General features: G+C 34.2%; 2 protein-coding genes across 2 annotated transcripts; one reads left to right on the top strand and one right to left on the bottom strand.

Moving 5' to 3' along the window:
* Positions 1-326: 326 nt before the first annotated feature.
* On the top strand, positions 327-1,412 carry LOC136217127 (hevamine-A-like). Its single transcript, XM_066003713.1, has 2 exons — positions 327-560; positions 739-1,412. The coding sequence occupies exons 1-2, from the start codon at positions 344-346 to the stop codon at positions 1,410-1,412; spliced, it is 891 nt and encodes a 296-aa protein (XP_065859785.1). The 5' UTR covers positions 327-343.
* Positions 1,413-1,718: 306 nt separating this feature from the next.
* On the bottom strand, positions 1,719-3,651 carry LOC136217126 (delta(8)-fatty-acid desaturase 1). The gene has a single exon (XM_066003712.1). It carries the CDS (start codon positions 3,427-3,429, stop codon positions 2,083-2,085), a length of 1,347 nt encoding a protein of 448 aa, XP_065859784.1. The 5' UTR covers positions 3,430-3,651; the 3' UTR covers positions 1,719-2,082.
* Positions 3,652-16,489: the final 12,838 nt, after the last annotated feature.

The raw sequence follows: 16,489 nt of genomic DNA on the forward strand, positions 1-16,489 counted from the left end.
ATCAGAATCCAAAATATGATTCAGCACTCAAAAATGTACCGTTGGGTTGTTTTCCACTGATTAAAGCAGATATAGACAAAGAAACAGTAAAGATTTGAAAACCTAGCAGTTCTAAACAATTGAAATTGACAATTGAATATGTGCCAAAGTTGTGTTCTATCTTAAAGTTAACTTGATTTTGTGCATCAGATGCAATAAAGTGGTTGTCAAGCCACGTATCTACTTAATAAACGAACAAAAAGTTACAATCAAACTCAGAAAAATTCCCCAATATAAAGAGCAAGATGCTAGGAAGCATTAATCAAGTACCAGAACATTCCCTTTCTAGTATATTCAAAGAGAAATGGCATCACGTTCTGCAACCCCACTAGCCCTGTTCTTGGTTGTAATTCTAACAGCAGTGGTGCATTCTAGAGCTGGGGGAATAGCAATCTACTGGGGTCAAAATGGAAATGAAGGAACCCTAGCAGAGACTTGTGCCTCAGGAAACTATGAATATGTAAACATAGCTTTCCTACCGGTTTTCGGGAATGGACAGACTCCGCAAATTAACCTTGCAAGTAAGGCTGTCAATTCTTGACAGGATAAACATAATTTACAGAAACAATCCATCTAACACAACCTATTTAACACTATTATCATTTATGGTACATTTATAGCATATATAGAAATGTAGAGTGTATAAATCATATAACACGATTATGACATAGTAACCTGTTTTGACACTTCTACTTGCAGGCCACTGTGATCCAGGCAGCTGCACAGGCTTAAGCTCTGATATAAAATCATGCCAAGCCAAAGGCATCAAGGTGTTGCTTTCTATTGGAGGAGGAGCAGGGAGTTACGCTCTTACCTCTACTCAGGATGCAAGGCAAGTTGCTACTTACCTCTGGAATAATTTCCTAGGGGGACACTCTTCATCTCGTCCGTTTGGCCCTGCAGTTCTAGATGGAATCGACTTCGACATCGAAGGAGGATCAAGTGAACATTACAATGAGCTTGCTAGCTTCCTCTCTGGATATAGTAAGAAAGGTAAGAAGGTCTACTTAGCTGCAGCACCTCAATGCCCATTTCCTGATGCTTGGATAGGAAATGCTCTCCAAACCGGTCTTTTCGACTACGTTTGGATTCAATTCTACAACAATGCTCCTTGCCAATATTCTCCGGGAAGTATTGACAACCTTGAAAATTCATGGAAGCAATGGACCTCAAGCATCCATGCTACCAAAATATTTCTGGGATTGCCTGCTGCTCCTGCTGCAGCTGGTAGTGGTTTCATCCCTGTAGCTGATCTAAATTCAAAGGTCCTGCCAGCAATTAAGAATTCTGACAAGTATGGTGGTGTTATGCTTTGGTCCAAGTACTATGATGATCAAACAGGTTACAGTAAAGCCATCAAAAACCATGTCTAAAATACAATGTTCGAGTTGTACATGTATTTCTATTCTGGAAATTTAAACCTGTCCACATGTATAAATGCATATATAAATAATGATATCTCTTGATCCATAAGCTTTGCTTTCTCTGCTCCTTGAATTGGTACCCAATTCAATAACAAGTTCCCATTCCTGTGTGTGCACTTAACATTTGCTACCATTTTTCAAAAAAAAACATTTGCTACCAATAAGCAGAACATTGAGCAGAAAATAACTACAATCCCACAATAATTGTTAATAAAAATAAACATTATCCGCAATTAAGAAAAACATCAAACAACATTGAAGCAAATAATTTCAAAATATAGTCATTAGAACATATCCAGAATTCAGAATGGACTTATTACAAAAAGGTATGTGGCCAGTATTAATCATTTTCTTCTGAAGGAAGAGAATAGTAATATCAACAAAGTCTAAAACAGCAAGACAAAATAGGCCTCTTCAAAGTTAATTAAGTTTACAATGGAGTACATAAATCAATATATATCATACTAATTGAAGGAAAAAGGGGCAATGGAGTTCCAAAATAATAATGATAAGCGGATCAAGCAAAGAAATAACACCAACTAAAAGAAAGAAGATAAATATTGCACTACCCTTTTGTATAAAGTAAAAGGAATAAAGCTTTAAAAATAATATAGAAACCTCATCCATGGGTGTTTACTGCTTCCCACAACAAATTCTTTGGGACAGGATTTGCCAAGTCTCTAGCCTGCAGAGCAGCTGCCCTGAGAAGACTAATTGTTCTACAATTGGCTTCAAAGAAGGTGAAACTCCTGTAAGGCAAATTGTGTTTTTTGCATAGCTCTTGTACAAATGGTGAAACTTTTCTCAATTGGCATCTTGGCAACCTTGGAAACAAGTGATGCTCAAGCTGAAACTGCAAACCACCATACATCCAATCCATCCAAGGTGAGCATGAAATATCCAAAGTCCCACTTGATTGTTTCTCAAACCAATCATTTCCTTTTGGAGGACCTACATAATGATCCGCTGCAAAATGATTCAAGGTAAATTGAACATGTTGTAGAGACGTAACAGCAAACGCAGTGAGCACAAATATCACCCTCTCTGGCCAACTGGGCACATACGAAACAAGGAGAGGAAACCAAACCCAAAATACAAGAATTCCCATGATGTTTAGTGCTCTGTCGGGGATTTTTCGGGATGAAAACAACAACAAAAACGTCTGCACAAACAAATTGACTCTCGCTACACACATTATAGGGTAATAAGACCAGTGCTGGTAGCTAATAAAGAATCTTGCTAATGGATCAAAATTCATCTTCCTTTCATAAAAGCATGATGTAATAGAGTCGAAAAGGCGTGTAGATACCGCAAAAACTGGTATATGTTGTAGATCGGGATCATAATCAAGACTATTGCAAGCTATATGATGTGCGTTGTGAGTCCACTTCCACCAAGCAATGCTAATCCCTGTAAGACAATTGCCAGCCAAAAGCTGAACAACTCTGTTTACAGCAGGACTAAACATTACCTGATAATGGCCAGAGTCATGACCGATATATGCACTTTGGATCCAAAGCATTCCTAATACCGCGGCAGCCCCAAGATGAGCCCAGACGCTTTGGCAACACAAAACACCATAAAGAACAACGCCAAACATAAAAGCAATAGAAGTTAATGTATACAAAGCAATATGCCCCTTCTTCTCAAACAAACCAAGCTTGACAAACTCGGAATGAAGCCTTCTGTAATCCTTAGACACCTCTGATACCTTAAAATCTTGAAGATAATAACCAGTAAAAAGCTTATCAAGATAAGACCAGGCAATGCCAGGATGATAAGCGATAAATGCATCGGTTACATCCTGGCCAGCCAGATTCAAAAGAGGAATTTCACCTCCTGGATGAATTTTAGCCCAATCTGATACATCATAAACTTTCCCCTGGATCGAGATCCACAAATCTCCGGACTTGTTGTGTTTTTTAACCTCCTCGCTGGTAACGTACTTCTTCTTCTCTACCGCCATTGAAACGGAAAGCAAAGAGGGTGAATCGAACGGAGACGGAGACGGAGATTTTTTTGTAACCTAAATGTCTCTGGATTTGTAATGTATACCCTACCGAGTCATTGAGAGCTTTTGTTTGCTGCAATGGCACCGTTGGCAGGGAATTTGAATTTTTATTTTAAAACTTCTCCTTTTAACTCCTTTCCCCTGCGGTTGAAAAGGAGTTTCAGGTTTGTACCTATACACCTTCCTAGATATATATATATATATTTATACACAATTATATATACTATATATACGCCGTTTCCTTAGCCCAATGGTTTGTTGAGATTTTTTCCTTTTTCTTAAAACCCATTTTCCGAATAATATATATTTTTAAAAATAAATAAATATATACTCCCTCCATTCCATTATATAAGTCATTCTAGGGTATTTCACACAAATTAAGAAATATATTGGTTAACTAAAAAAAATTCTCTCTCATGTCACTATTAGGCAATAAGCATTGGAATATTAAAAAACGCATGTACCAATACAAAAAATAATTCTCTCTCATGTCACTATTGGGCAATAAGCATTGGAATCCTAGAATGACTTATATCTATAGAAAAAACTAATTTACTAGAATGACCTATATAATGAAATGGAGGGAGTATGGTTTTTTGGGGAGTGAGTGCAGCTGGTAACTTATGAAATATTAATATTTTACCTTTAATATCCTTAATAACGAATCAAATAAAAGAAATTGATTGGACTGTAATTTGATAATATATTGAAATTTCAAATAAATTTTAATAATTAAAATAGTTTTATGTATTTTAGTAATAAAATAGTTATAAGTGTGTTAATAACTTATTAAATATTGTAAAATATTGTAAGTAGTTTTTGTAGGAGATTTAATTGATGATTTTTTTTAAATTATTTATAATTGTATTAGGAATTTCCGTGGACAACAGTCTCATCCATAGAGGTGCAAACCATCTGCAAAAGGGATAGTCACTGTTGTCGACGGTGAATAACCTTACAAACAAAAAAAAATATTCTTACCAAAAAAAGTAACATAATAAATATTTTTTGGTTTTTAAGGGTTTTCACCGTCAGAAGCAATGACTATTCATATTCGCAAATGGTTTGTACATCTCTATAGATGGAACTGCTGGTAATAAAAGAATAACAAAAAAAAAAAAAAAGATACGGAATAGCAACTCTACTAAATTAAACTAACACTACTAATATCATCAAGCAAATTATTTTGAATACATGCAAAAGTATTGTCAAACTTAGTTCTCTCTTTTATCGTATCTTCTCATTCCGTTGATTTACTTTGAGAAGGAAGAAGACCTCTTAGTTTTTCTCTCACATTTCAAATGTTTTTTTTTTTTTTTGTAATTTCATTTTGGTTGGAATCCGTATACTTCATTGAATCTTTTTTTTTTTTTTTGTGAAATGCATCTGCTATCTATACATTTATATTTTTTCGAGTTTAACAAGAGCAAAAACATTTTATCTTGTCCATAAATCACAAAAGTTATATAGTTACAGTAAAAAATGACTCATATTCAGAATGTCCTTAATAATAAAAACGGACTTGCAACTATTTTTCTATTTATCGTAGATTTAAAAAACATATATAATTTACATTTTTTTTTGTTTTAAGTGTTAGGCATAATATACATTTGGATCCTCAAACTAATGTTTTAAAGTCTATTAGGACCTTAAACTATCAAAATCATCAATCATATCCCTAAACTAAGTAAAAATCATTAAATGAGTCTACATTCTAAACAAAAATCATCAGTTGATACTTCATCGAAAATCATTCGGTTGAACAATTTCAAACCATCTTTCCTAAATCTACTTTGAACCAACACAAAGATTATTACAATCTATATCCAATAGTCACAGTTTCTGGTTTTAGAATGTGATGAGATTCAATTAATAATTTTTACTTAGTTGAGGGACATGATTAATAATTTTTATAATTTAGAGTTCTAATTGACTTTTGAAGCGTTAATTTGGAGAGCCAAATGGCTATAATGTTTTTTTTTTATTTCTTTTATTGATTTTGTAATGGACTAATTCATGCTCTTCTATAGAAAAAAAAAATTAATAATATATATAAATTTTGTGTTAAAGAAAGGTAGATAGGTCTTCTTTGACAACTTTCAAAATAAAATTTTATTTTTATCAAAAAAATATTAATAAAATTTTATGATCCGGTACGTTAAATGATAAATTTATATTTCTCTATACAATTGGGAAAATTTCGACTTTATCCTTAAAAATAAATAAAATTGAGACGGACACAACAATTGAATTGAGTTGATTATATGGCCGTAGGATTATATGGATCGATCGGCCGTCTATAGCAGTAATTGAACTGGACGGTTAAGATTACGAAAAGACAGCTCAGAATAAATAAAATTATACTCTGTTTTAAATTATTGATGATGCTACGCTGTGCGAAGGAGATATTTTGGGGATGGAGTGGGTGATTGGATGTAAAGATACTTAAAATCGTGCAGTGGATAGCGGAAATGCTTAAGCCGTGTTTGGTATTGGGTGATTTCCCTCAGTGCTCTCCTTTCTAAGAAAGGGGCAAAATCTAACATTCGATTCAATTTAAAATGTGAATCTAAAATCACGGATATTGTTGCCACCACAACACTTGAGCGCATTATCTTTTTTGGAAAATACTATCCTATCTATATACAACGTTGCTCAGAGTAGTAGTATATTAAATCCTTAATTTCCTCTTTTTTATAAAAAAAAAAACAATCATTAATTTTACATTATTGCAATATTATTGCCCAATTCAATAAAAATACATTAATAACAACGTGTCATCGTCTCATCTGAGTAGTTCAAGTTTTTTTTTTTTAAACCAGTAGTTAAAGATTAATTGGTCCTAAACTACAATAGAATTTCTCAATTTTAACCATATTATTAACTCTTCTTATTTATTTATATTACCATAAATTATGGTAAATGATTATTTTACTTTGATTGTTTTTCTTTTATATATGCATATGAAATTAAAACATGTGTTCTAGATTGAAGAGCATCTTGATATGTAGATCGATATCCTCTTTAAGATCCAGATTATTCATAGGTAGGGGTGGATATAGGGATCCGAACCTTTTTGGCCGTTGGAACCATTACAATCAATGATAGTTTCAGACCTTCTGTCTCCACAAAGTTTGAGGTTGTGGTGTTTCTAGTTCTTCTGTTTTCAAGAAATTTTGATGAGGGTGTTGAATTAACACCTCAAAATTGACTCATGTACTATTAGGCCCTTTCCAAATCCCAAATTTTTTTTTTTAGAATGTTAGGTCATTTTTAAATCCAAATTTCTAATTTTTTTTAGCATCTTAAGCCCCCTAAATCCGATTTTTTCTATTAGACACAATTTTTTTACATGTTAAGAATCTTAAACACAATGTAGCTTAATTTTGAAAAGTTTTACTTGGTACTTAAAAATTGGTTCTTGACCACTCAGATTATAACACGTATATATACGAAATTTTTTTGAACAAGTTCAATTTAGCAAAAACAAAAAAATTACACGCACGTGTAAAATCATCCCCCTAAACCGACCAATCCTATATTCGTTACTGCTCATAGGGACCGTCTGATGCAAGCTAAGAAATATCCATTGAAGATGCTTATACAGTCATTTGGCCACGTGGATCAAAATATACCATTCATCCCAAAATCAGTATGACAAAGGGATGAGAGCCATTGGGTTATGTGAGGCGGGTACGTAAAGGACGTTTGTCATATAGCAGTGCACGTGAATTATTCACCGTTCGGATGAGCAACAATACGACGAAGGAAATAGAGCCTTTGGATCATGTGAGGTAGTTACGTAAGACGCCAGCCATATGGCAGGGTGAGTGGCTCAACGTCATAACGGTTTGAGGACCCGTAACCAATCGGATAATGACACATGTATGATGAGTCACTAGGGCACCCATTCCCCAAGATTACAACAACTACTCTTGAAGCTACTATGTATAAATAAGGTGAGCACCCTAAAGAGATATGTAAGATCAGAGTGTTTTGACCCTCCTTTAACATTTGTAAACTTAAGTATTAGAGCGGGTTTGTCAGACTCTGGCTCCTTTCTGACCAGAGGTTTCTCCCATTCAGGTCATCCATGAGGATACTAGAAAGCAACACATATTGACTGACATTAGTATATAAACTCATTTTTACTTGTTTTTGTTTATTGAATAAAACTTTTAATCGATCTACTTCTGTGATAAGTTTAATCAATTCTTCTTTATTTTGAGTTTATTTTTATGTGTCCTTATATTAGTGTTATCATATTTTCCTTCATGAAAATGTAAATAGTTTTGTACAATCTGAAATAAATCTGACTCATTAAAAGATTATTAATTCATTCATGAACAAAAAAGACTATAATATCAATTCTAAGTGGATTGTAGTTTATGTCGTTGTATCAACAAAAGTTTAAATATTTTAATATTACTTTATCACGATCTATGAATTTAAGAAATATAAATCCAAAAAATAAAACAAACAGAATAATAAAATGATTGATAAAATTAATAAGAAAAAAGTTATTTGCTTACAATTTACAAAAATTAAGAAATCAAGTCATCCAATAAAAACCATGTTTTTTAAACAGATAAAAAAATGATATGATTCAATCTCATATCCATTTGAATGTAGCGGATAACAGTGGAGTCTGAAAATTGATGTAAATTATACAGTTAGTAATCACAAGATATTTGTTTGTCACATTTTAAACACAAGACTATATTTGAAATTTTTTAAAATTACAAGTTTTATTTTTGTACTTTCCTCTTAAATTTATGTCTAAACTCTATAGAGACAAACTTTATTTTGCATTAAATTTGTGTCTAAACCAACTAGTTTTTGAAACCTTCAAAGGTTATTTAGCTTTTTAAACCTTCAAAAATCAATTAACTTTTTTCATTTTTATAACAATCCTCAGCAAAATGAAATTAGATGCGAAAATAATTTAATGTGGTAATAATTCTCTATAAATTGATATTTGTATAGGATAGATAGGCAACAACTCTTGAACTTTTCCTAGAAAAAGTATATTTATTTTACTGGCTGACTAGTAGATGTGATGTCCCTGAACCATTATGGTGTTTGTATAAACGATAATATACCTCACAAATACCAATACGAGACAATTTTGATTCTCGTGGTATGTTCATTATGATCGTGGACATTATTCATAATTATGCAAGAGTTTTAGATAATTGTGCCCCATTAGTTTCCATTGAAGCGAGCTCACTTGACTCTCACATAGCTGATTATTTTATTTAGATTTTTGATGCTTAAAGAATCATTAAAAACATAACTTAACTTTTTCGTTTTATCTCACCATTTTCATTAGAGGAAAAGACAAAGGTCTTACCCACATAATGACCTCGGAAATTTTATGCAAATAGGTTATCCCTTTGAACCTAGATCTTGGATTCTCCAGTCAATAAGGTTGGGTTTTCCTTCACGTAGAACATTAAATCGTATTGGACTTTAGTCCTAATCCTTTTGATGTCCTTTCAACCTCAGATTACCCCTTTGATTAGCAGATCCGCGATATTATCCTTTAATTTTACAAAATCAATAGGAATCTCCTGTTGATATCAAATATCCGACTAGCATCATAATATCCTTCTAGCATAGTAGGATCTTTCATATATTGTAATCCATAATCACGAGTGTACCATAAATACCTAAGTATTTTTACTATGAATTTTCTAATGGTTCTTCTCTAGATTGCTTGTGTATCTACTTAAATTGCTAATAGTAAAATCAATATCATGCCTTTTACAACTTATGAGATACATTAAACTAAATATATCCCTCGTGTATTTCACTTGTTCATGCTTTCACCTTTACTTTTAGACATATATTGGCTAGTGTTTATTGAAGTTTGTTGAGCGATTTCCACAAATGCACGGTTTCACTTGTAGTAATAAAAAGATATCGATCCCACAGGGAACGTTTTTCAACAAAAACTTATTTATATGTAGTTTAAATACGATTTACGGTTTATAAAAATAGATAATCGTTATTTGAAATTGGTTTTGAGATTGATTGAATAAGAATTAGGTAGAATGTATGAAAAATGTTAGAAATCAATTCTGTTTTGAATATGAATTACAAAACAGAAACGTTTAGTGTTTAAAATAAGAGATTAATTGTGTTCCTTCGTTTTTGACTTGTTTTCGTTCCTATTTGGATTTTACCAAATATTTAGGTACCTTGCATGAAAGAAACATATTCGGACGTAAAAGTACTCTAAATAGATATAAACAACATGAATTCGTAGTAAAACTGATGTAAATATTGATGATATTTTAAGTATATTTTGGGCTTAACAAAGTTATAGCTTTACTAGAATCATTATTACTGAACTTTAAAAGTATAATATCTATGTATTGTGATCGGATCAAGATGAGACCATTAGATGAACCTTTAATTTAGATGCCTAAAATTACATTCGTGAGTCTCATATATTTCATATCAAACTTTGAGTTTAACATGTTAGTAATCTTTACCATCTTATGATTACTTCCCACAATAAATATGTCTGTAAGCGACCGACCCTTTACTTGGAAAGGTCCGTTTTTATAATACACCGTCACTTAATGTTTTTAAGGATGACATAGGATGTGTCCCTTCGGGTGCATGCATTTGTATGTCATCTAATTTATGTTCCCGAATATTAATCCCGAGTGGCGACTCTGCCATATCGAATTAGCCTAAAAACATGATAAAAAGGCTAATAATGCATACACTAGAAGGGGCACCCCATGTGTCGTCCTTAAAAACGTTAAGCAATGGTATATTATAAAAATGAATACGGGCACTCACAATATCATCAATATACAAACATATAATGATATATCATTCGTTTCTAGTTTTAACATATATGCATTTGTCACATTCATTTATATTATAATTGTTTACCATTATGGCACCATTAAACTTTTTACGTGACTGGTTTGGTGCTTGCTTTAATCTATATAAGGACTTTATCAATTTACAAACTTTTCTTTCATGACCTTGAGCTACACAACTTTCAAGTCGTTCAAATGTAAAACTTTTTATCAAGATTTTCATTCGTGAAAGCTATCTTAACTCCATTTGATGTACTTCAAGCTTCTGTAAAATGGCGACTGCAAGTATCAAATATAGGAAAAATTGATTGTCATTTAAGGCGGGTCATCTTCCTCAAAAATAGGAAGAAAAAACCCTCTAAAAGGCCTTTAAGGTTGAAATCTTTCCTCAAAGATAGGAAAATGAAAAGTCCTCACGACGAATCATCTTTCTCAAAGATAGGAAAAATTGATTGCCATCTAGGGCGGGTACATGGTTGGACTGTTGAGGAGGGCAATTTTACACGTGCGTGTGTAAATTTTTTGTTTTGCTAAATCGAACTCGCTCAAATTTTTATTCGTGTATATACATATTATCATATGAGTGGTCCAAAACCAATTTTTACGTACAACTGTAAAACTTCTAAAAATTAAGTTTTATTTCGACTACAAAAGTAAAATTAAGTCATTTTGAACAAACATAGAGAAATTTATGGTCGATCATGTGTTAATCAAGTTGGATTTTGTAATAAAATATAAATTTAATGAGTTTATTAACCACATATCGAACCTTAATATATCGAAAATATGAGACCGAAACTACCCATAATATGGAACTGGGGCGCGCGAAACCATTCGTGGTAGGGTGTAGACCTGTCCACGGGCCCGGGTACTCGCCCGGTCCACCCGGACTCGTGTCCATTGGGCCGGGCTTGGATAGTATAATTAAACTTAGGTCCAGTTCGGCTCAGGCCCGTTAAAGCTCGCCTATTTTTTGGACGGGTTTGAGATTGATTAAAATAGCACGAGCCGACCCAATCCAGCCCGCCTATTAATATTAACTAATTAATTTATACATTTATATATTAAATGTTTACTTTTAAATATAAATTATTTTTTATAATTAAAAATTATATATATATATATATATATATATTTAGATAGGCTTATACGGACTGAGCTTGATATTTGATTTTTAAGCCCGAACCCAGCCCGGGCCGAGTCCGCCTAAATTTATAGCAGGCTGGATTGAGCTTAAACTGAGTACTTCATAAAAGCTCGATGGGACCGGTCCAAACCCAGTCCAGCCCGGCCCATGTCCATGTCTAGTAGGGTGGTTCCAACGGCCGGGAGGCCTGACCCTCTCCAAGCCCTGTATTGTTTCCGTATCTTATAGTATAAGTCTAAATGTGTCTAAAAGTATAAATGGATTTCTATCGGGCCATTTTTTAAAATTTCATTCTATTTAAAAGTCAAATTAAAAGCAGTGACCAAAAAGAGAAATAGAGGTGAAGACAACAACACAGTATAAGAACAAGTGGATCAAAGTGGATACGCGTGAGACTTAACGAGATACTTAGCATATAAGTTTACAGGTTACTATCGTGTATGGAAGAGAAAGCTACAACCAACAAGCAATGAATGCGTTGAATTAGGCGTCCAAATTGCGGAAGTGGTACACATTGGTCCATACCTCTCAACGTCAATTTAGTAGTATTTTACTACTACTACTACTATTCAAGCAGGCAACCCAAATGGATCTGAATCCAGAGAGACAGACAAGCGATGTTTTTGCATGTTGCATTTATTCCTTTCTCCATTTAATACTAATAAAAAAAAATCAGGTTGTTGATTGTTGAAGTCGCACCATTATTACCAAATTATTCAATTATTTTATAACAAATGTACCATTACAGAGGACCGAGTCCTTCTTTCAATTGCTAACAATTATTCCAATTGTACCAAGTATTCGAACTTTCCTATAACACCACTTTTAAATAATCTAATCTAATTATACAGTATGTATAAATAACACAGATATGATCTGTTATTTAGGGGTTTTCTTTTTACTAACGTGTCATCATGTCATGTCATATGAACTTTTAATTTTAAGAGAACAGTATTACATTTAAGGGGTCGTTTGTTAGAGTTTTAGGTGTTTAGTTAGTGACTTCTTGTTTGCCTTCTACCCTGGAAAATAGCATTTTATAAAAACAGAGAATCTCTACTTTTTTGAAAAAACAGTTTTTTTCCAACATCAAACGGTAGGTAAAACAAACGGGCCATAAATCTCAAACTATATATTTATCTAAATCTTTAAAATAAAACAATCAAGTTTCATTGTTTCGTGTGTACGTTATAATTACACATATAATTACATCATTTAACATGGGTTTACTATGTTAATAAATTTGATTAATAATTTAATGTACTTATTTAAAAGATAAAAGACTTAGGGGGTGTTTGGTTGCTCATTTTCAGGCTCATTTTGCCATTTCATTTCAAAAGGGAGAGTTTTAAGTGTTTGGTTAGTGACCTCCTGTTTACTTTTTACAATTGAAAATCAGCATTAGGTGTTTGGTTAGTGATCTCCTGTTTGCCTTTTACACTCGAAAAGTAGCTTTTTACAAAAGCAGAGAATCTCTGCTTTTTGGAAAAGCAGCTTTTTCCAACAGTAAACAGCAAACAGCAACAACAAACAGTAGGTAAAAACAAACGGACCCTTAATGTGTAAAAAAAACAGTGTTCTAGATAACATTGGACACTCAAAGGAGTTGATGGATACGTTTTTAAGGATATATGTTACAAATATAAATGTTTTTCTATATTAAATCATTTGATAGATACTACGAACATATTTTAATTATATTTATATAATAATTTGTTTATTAATAAATAAAAAATACAAATTCTACTAATTTCCAATTAGTCTTTAAGAATCCTATCATTCAATTAACATCTAATGTTTTTTACAACCTTACAAAAAAAATTAATTAAAAGCTTAATATATTGATTTCAAAGATCAAAATTTAATGAGTAAGAATTGAATTAATTAGATATTCAAATATGTTAAATTTTTAATTAAAATTAATAAAGTATTTTTATTTTTTTGAGAAAAATTGAAATAAAATATTAAATGCACTATTAAACAATAAAAACGAGATATTTATGACTCAATGTCAATGTTAGTCGTTCAATCCGTTAAAATTGGAGTCATATATAGACAAATTATAAAGTTGAATTTGATTTTGTAGTCTCATAATACTCGTCAAAATATCTTTGACGCGCTATCTTGACTTTAGGAAGATTAAACACTAAAAAGTAAAAACATTAATAATAATACCTAAAAAAAACATTAATAATAACAATAATAATAATTTTGTATAATAATTTTAGGATGTTATTATTCCTAGCTCCAATTTCCCACCCCTAGTTCTCTAAAAGGACAAAAATACCCTTTCAGATGTTGGGGTGGAAATGGAGCTATGCTTTTTTGCTCTCCCGATACGCGGGCGTGAGGCAATCACGTCTCACCACGTGGCGAGGCGTGATAGCCACACGCCTCACCACATGGTGGAACGTGAGGCAATCACGCATCACCATGTGGTGAGGCGTGATTGCCTCATGCCCCACGCTCCTAATGATTTTTTTTTTACAAAAAATATAATTTAAATTAAAACATGTAACAATAATATAAGTTGATAAATAAACTAAATTTAAACAGGTAATAATAATATAAGTTGATAAATAAATTAAATTAGAACACATAACAATCATATAAGTTGATATATTGTCAATTAAAACACATAAATTCATATACATCAATATAATCTATTCCAAGCAGCTTTCCTGTCAGCATAAATATTGTCCAAGTGACGAACACTCGGATCACGAAAAATGACATTTTATACTTGTTTGTTTTATATGTTGAATCCATGCCAACAAACAAGTAATTGGATCAGAACAATGTGATCGAAGTAGGATGTGCCATAAAGAGGTGAGTCACAACATTGCTATTCGGATCCGCTTGCGTCCAATATATGTAATTCATATCTATAGCAAGCCGATAAAACTGACTGATTACATCCCGATTCTCAAAACTCTCAGTGCTTATTTTTTCCCTGTAATTATACACATGTCTTTGAGTCGGGTTATCCTCAGGGTGTTTTTCTTTAATCGCTGCAAAAATAGCACAAGGCTTTGCTTGAGCTGCACTCATTTGACGCACAATTTCTTTTTGAAACGGGACTTAGTCCGCTCATCTGTCGATATCCCTGACGATATACAACCAATCCATGATTGTGATTTCCTCTCTCTCCAGCAGCACCATTTACCACCCAACCCCCTAATTCTCCGATTTCTATAACCTTTACCTGGAATTTGCAACCACGATATTTGATTTTCGTATTCCTCCATATTACGTCCTCCATATCCTTATCCCTTTGGGTATTCTTTATACCACGGATACATTTAACCAATATCCATTTTAATTTACCCACGGTCTTGTGAGAAGCTATAGTTAACTAGAAGCCAAGACGAATCGCCGTCTGTTTTGCCCATTTAACAGCTTCCTGGTATGTTTTAAACGTCTGTAGAGGATGAAATTCCCCACTGTAATCTACACCGTCACCTCCAAAGTCTTCTAACGGAACCTGCAAATGTTAACTAACGAACATTATATTCCATTACGATCAAATTCGCCAATATTTCGGGTCTCTGTCCTAAAATTCCTAAAATTTGATTTTTTGGATACGGGGCATGTGCACATTGTGCCCACCTAGTGGTGGGGCGTGATGTACACACGCCCCACCTAGTGGTGGGGCGTGATATTCATGCGCCCCCACCTACAGGTGGGGCGTGATGTACACACGCCCCACCTAGTGGTGGGGCGTGATATTCATGCGCCCTACCTACAGGTGGGGCCAATGTTCATACGCCCCGTACCCCGACAGCCACTTTTTTTCAAAAAAATTAAAATATAATCAGAAATTTTTAAACGAAAATATACATCGAGTTCAACGGATTGGTCGTTCTCGTCTCTTCCCGGGGATGACAGATTGCTTGCCATTACACGTGTGTAGACACTGAGTCGGAGGACCTGTGACGAAAACCTGACAACAAGACGGTTGAAGCGATTGATTCCGGAAGTTTTGAAAAACAAAAAAAAAATAAAGAATAATAAGCGTATAATAAGGAAAGAAAATTACGGCGGGTCGCTGTTGCCGGTAAGGTGGCTCGCGTATGCTTAGCGGCATCCGGCGCGCGGTCGACAATGGTCGAACGCCCGCTCGACGGCACAGGACGTGCGCTCGGTGTCCGTCGGACGCACGCGTCTAACCACGAGTGGCACGTTCTCGACGTCCGAGCAACGCCCGAGTCTGATAGCGCGGGGCACGCTCTCGTTGGCCACTGAGCGTGCGAGCCCGGCGGCGCGGAGCGCGCATTCGGCGGCCGCAACGTGTGAGCGTCCGACGGCGCGGAACGCGCGTTCGGCGGCAGCGGGACGTGCGCGCCCGACAGCGCGAGGCACGCCTCGGGGGTCGTCGGGCGGGCGCCCAACCACGTCGGGCAAACGCCCAACGAGCGTTGGGCGAGCGCCCAACGTTGGTTGGGCGCGGGCGCCCAACACCGTTGGGCGGTAGCCCAACTTAGTGTTGGGCGGCCGCCCAACGACTTTGGGCGACGCCCAATTTTACTTGGGCGTCGCCCAAAGTTCCGGGATCCGTTTCCCTATATAAGGGCACGGATCCCAATGCAAAAGAGGAGGGGATTTTTGGAGAGAGCTTTCTCACTCTAAACATTTTTAGAGAGAGAGAGTGAATTTTTTTGAGAAAAATATTTTTTTTCTCAAAAATTCCAAATTTTCTAAAGTTCAATTTTTACTAAATTTTCATTAAAAACGGAAGATCGTGGTTCGTGGTTCGTGGAATCAATCGGCTTCGACTATCAGATACCGAATTTAAGGTATTATCCGAGGACTAGACTCTCTTTTATTTTATTTATCTTTTTCTCCTATTTATTTTTGTGTTATAGTTTTTATTTATTTAGTTATTTATTTATGTTGTCATATTTTATTTAATTAGCGTATTTATTTAATTTCCATTTCGTGTTGAATAAAATTCGGTTTTGTTTTAAAATAAAAAACCTCGTTTTATATCCAAATACGAACCGTGATCCGATAAAAAGGTAGTTCG

The sequence above is a fragment of the Euphorbia lathyris genome, chromosome 2 (genome assembly GCF_963576675.1).
Source record: "Euphorbia lathyris chromosome 2, ddEupLath1.1, whole genome shotgun sequence".
Taxonomy (NCBI): domain Eukaryota; kingdom Viridiplantae; phylum Streptophyta; class Magnoliopsida; order Malpighiales; family Euphorbiaceae; genus Euphorbia; species Euphorbia lathyris.

What these genes read in the sequence shown, in the direction of transcription:
- LOC136217127 (XM_066003713.1), top strand. Translation starts at nt 344, where the DNA reads ATGGCATCACGTTCTGCAACCCCACTAGCCCTGTTCTTGGTTGTAATT. An exon ending in TCCGCAAATTAACCTTGCAA is followed by an intron (nt 561 to 738) that starts GTAAGGCTGTCA and finishes TTCTACTTGCAG; the next exon opens with GCCACTGTGATCCAGGCAGC.
- LOC136217126 (XM_066003712.1), bottom strand. Translation starts at nt 3,429, where the DNA reads ATGGCGGTAGAGAAGAAGAAGTACGTTACCAGCGAGGAGGTTAAAAAA.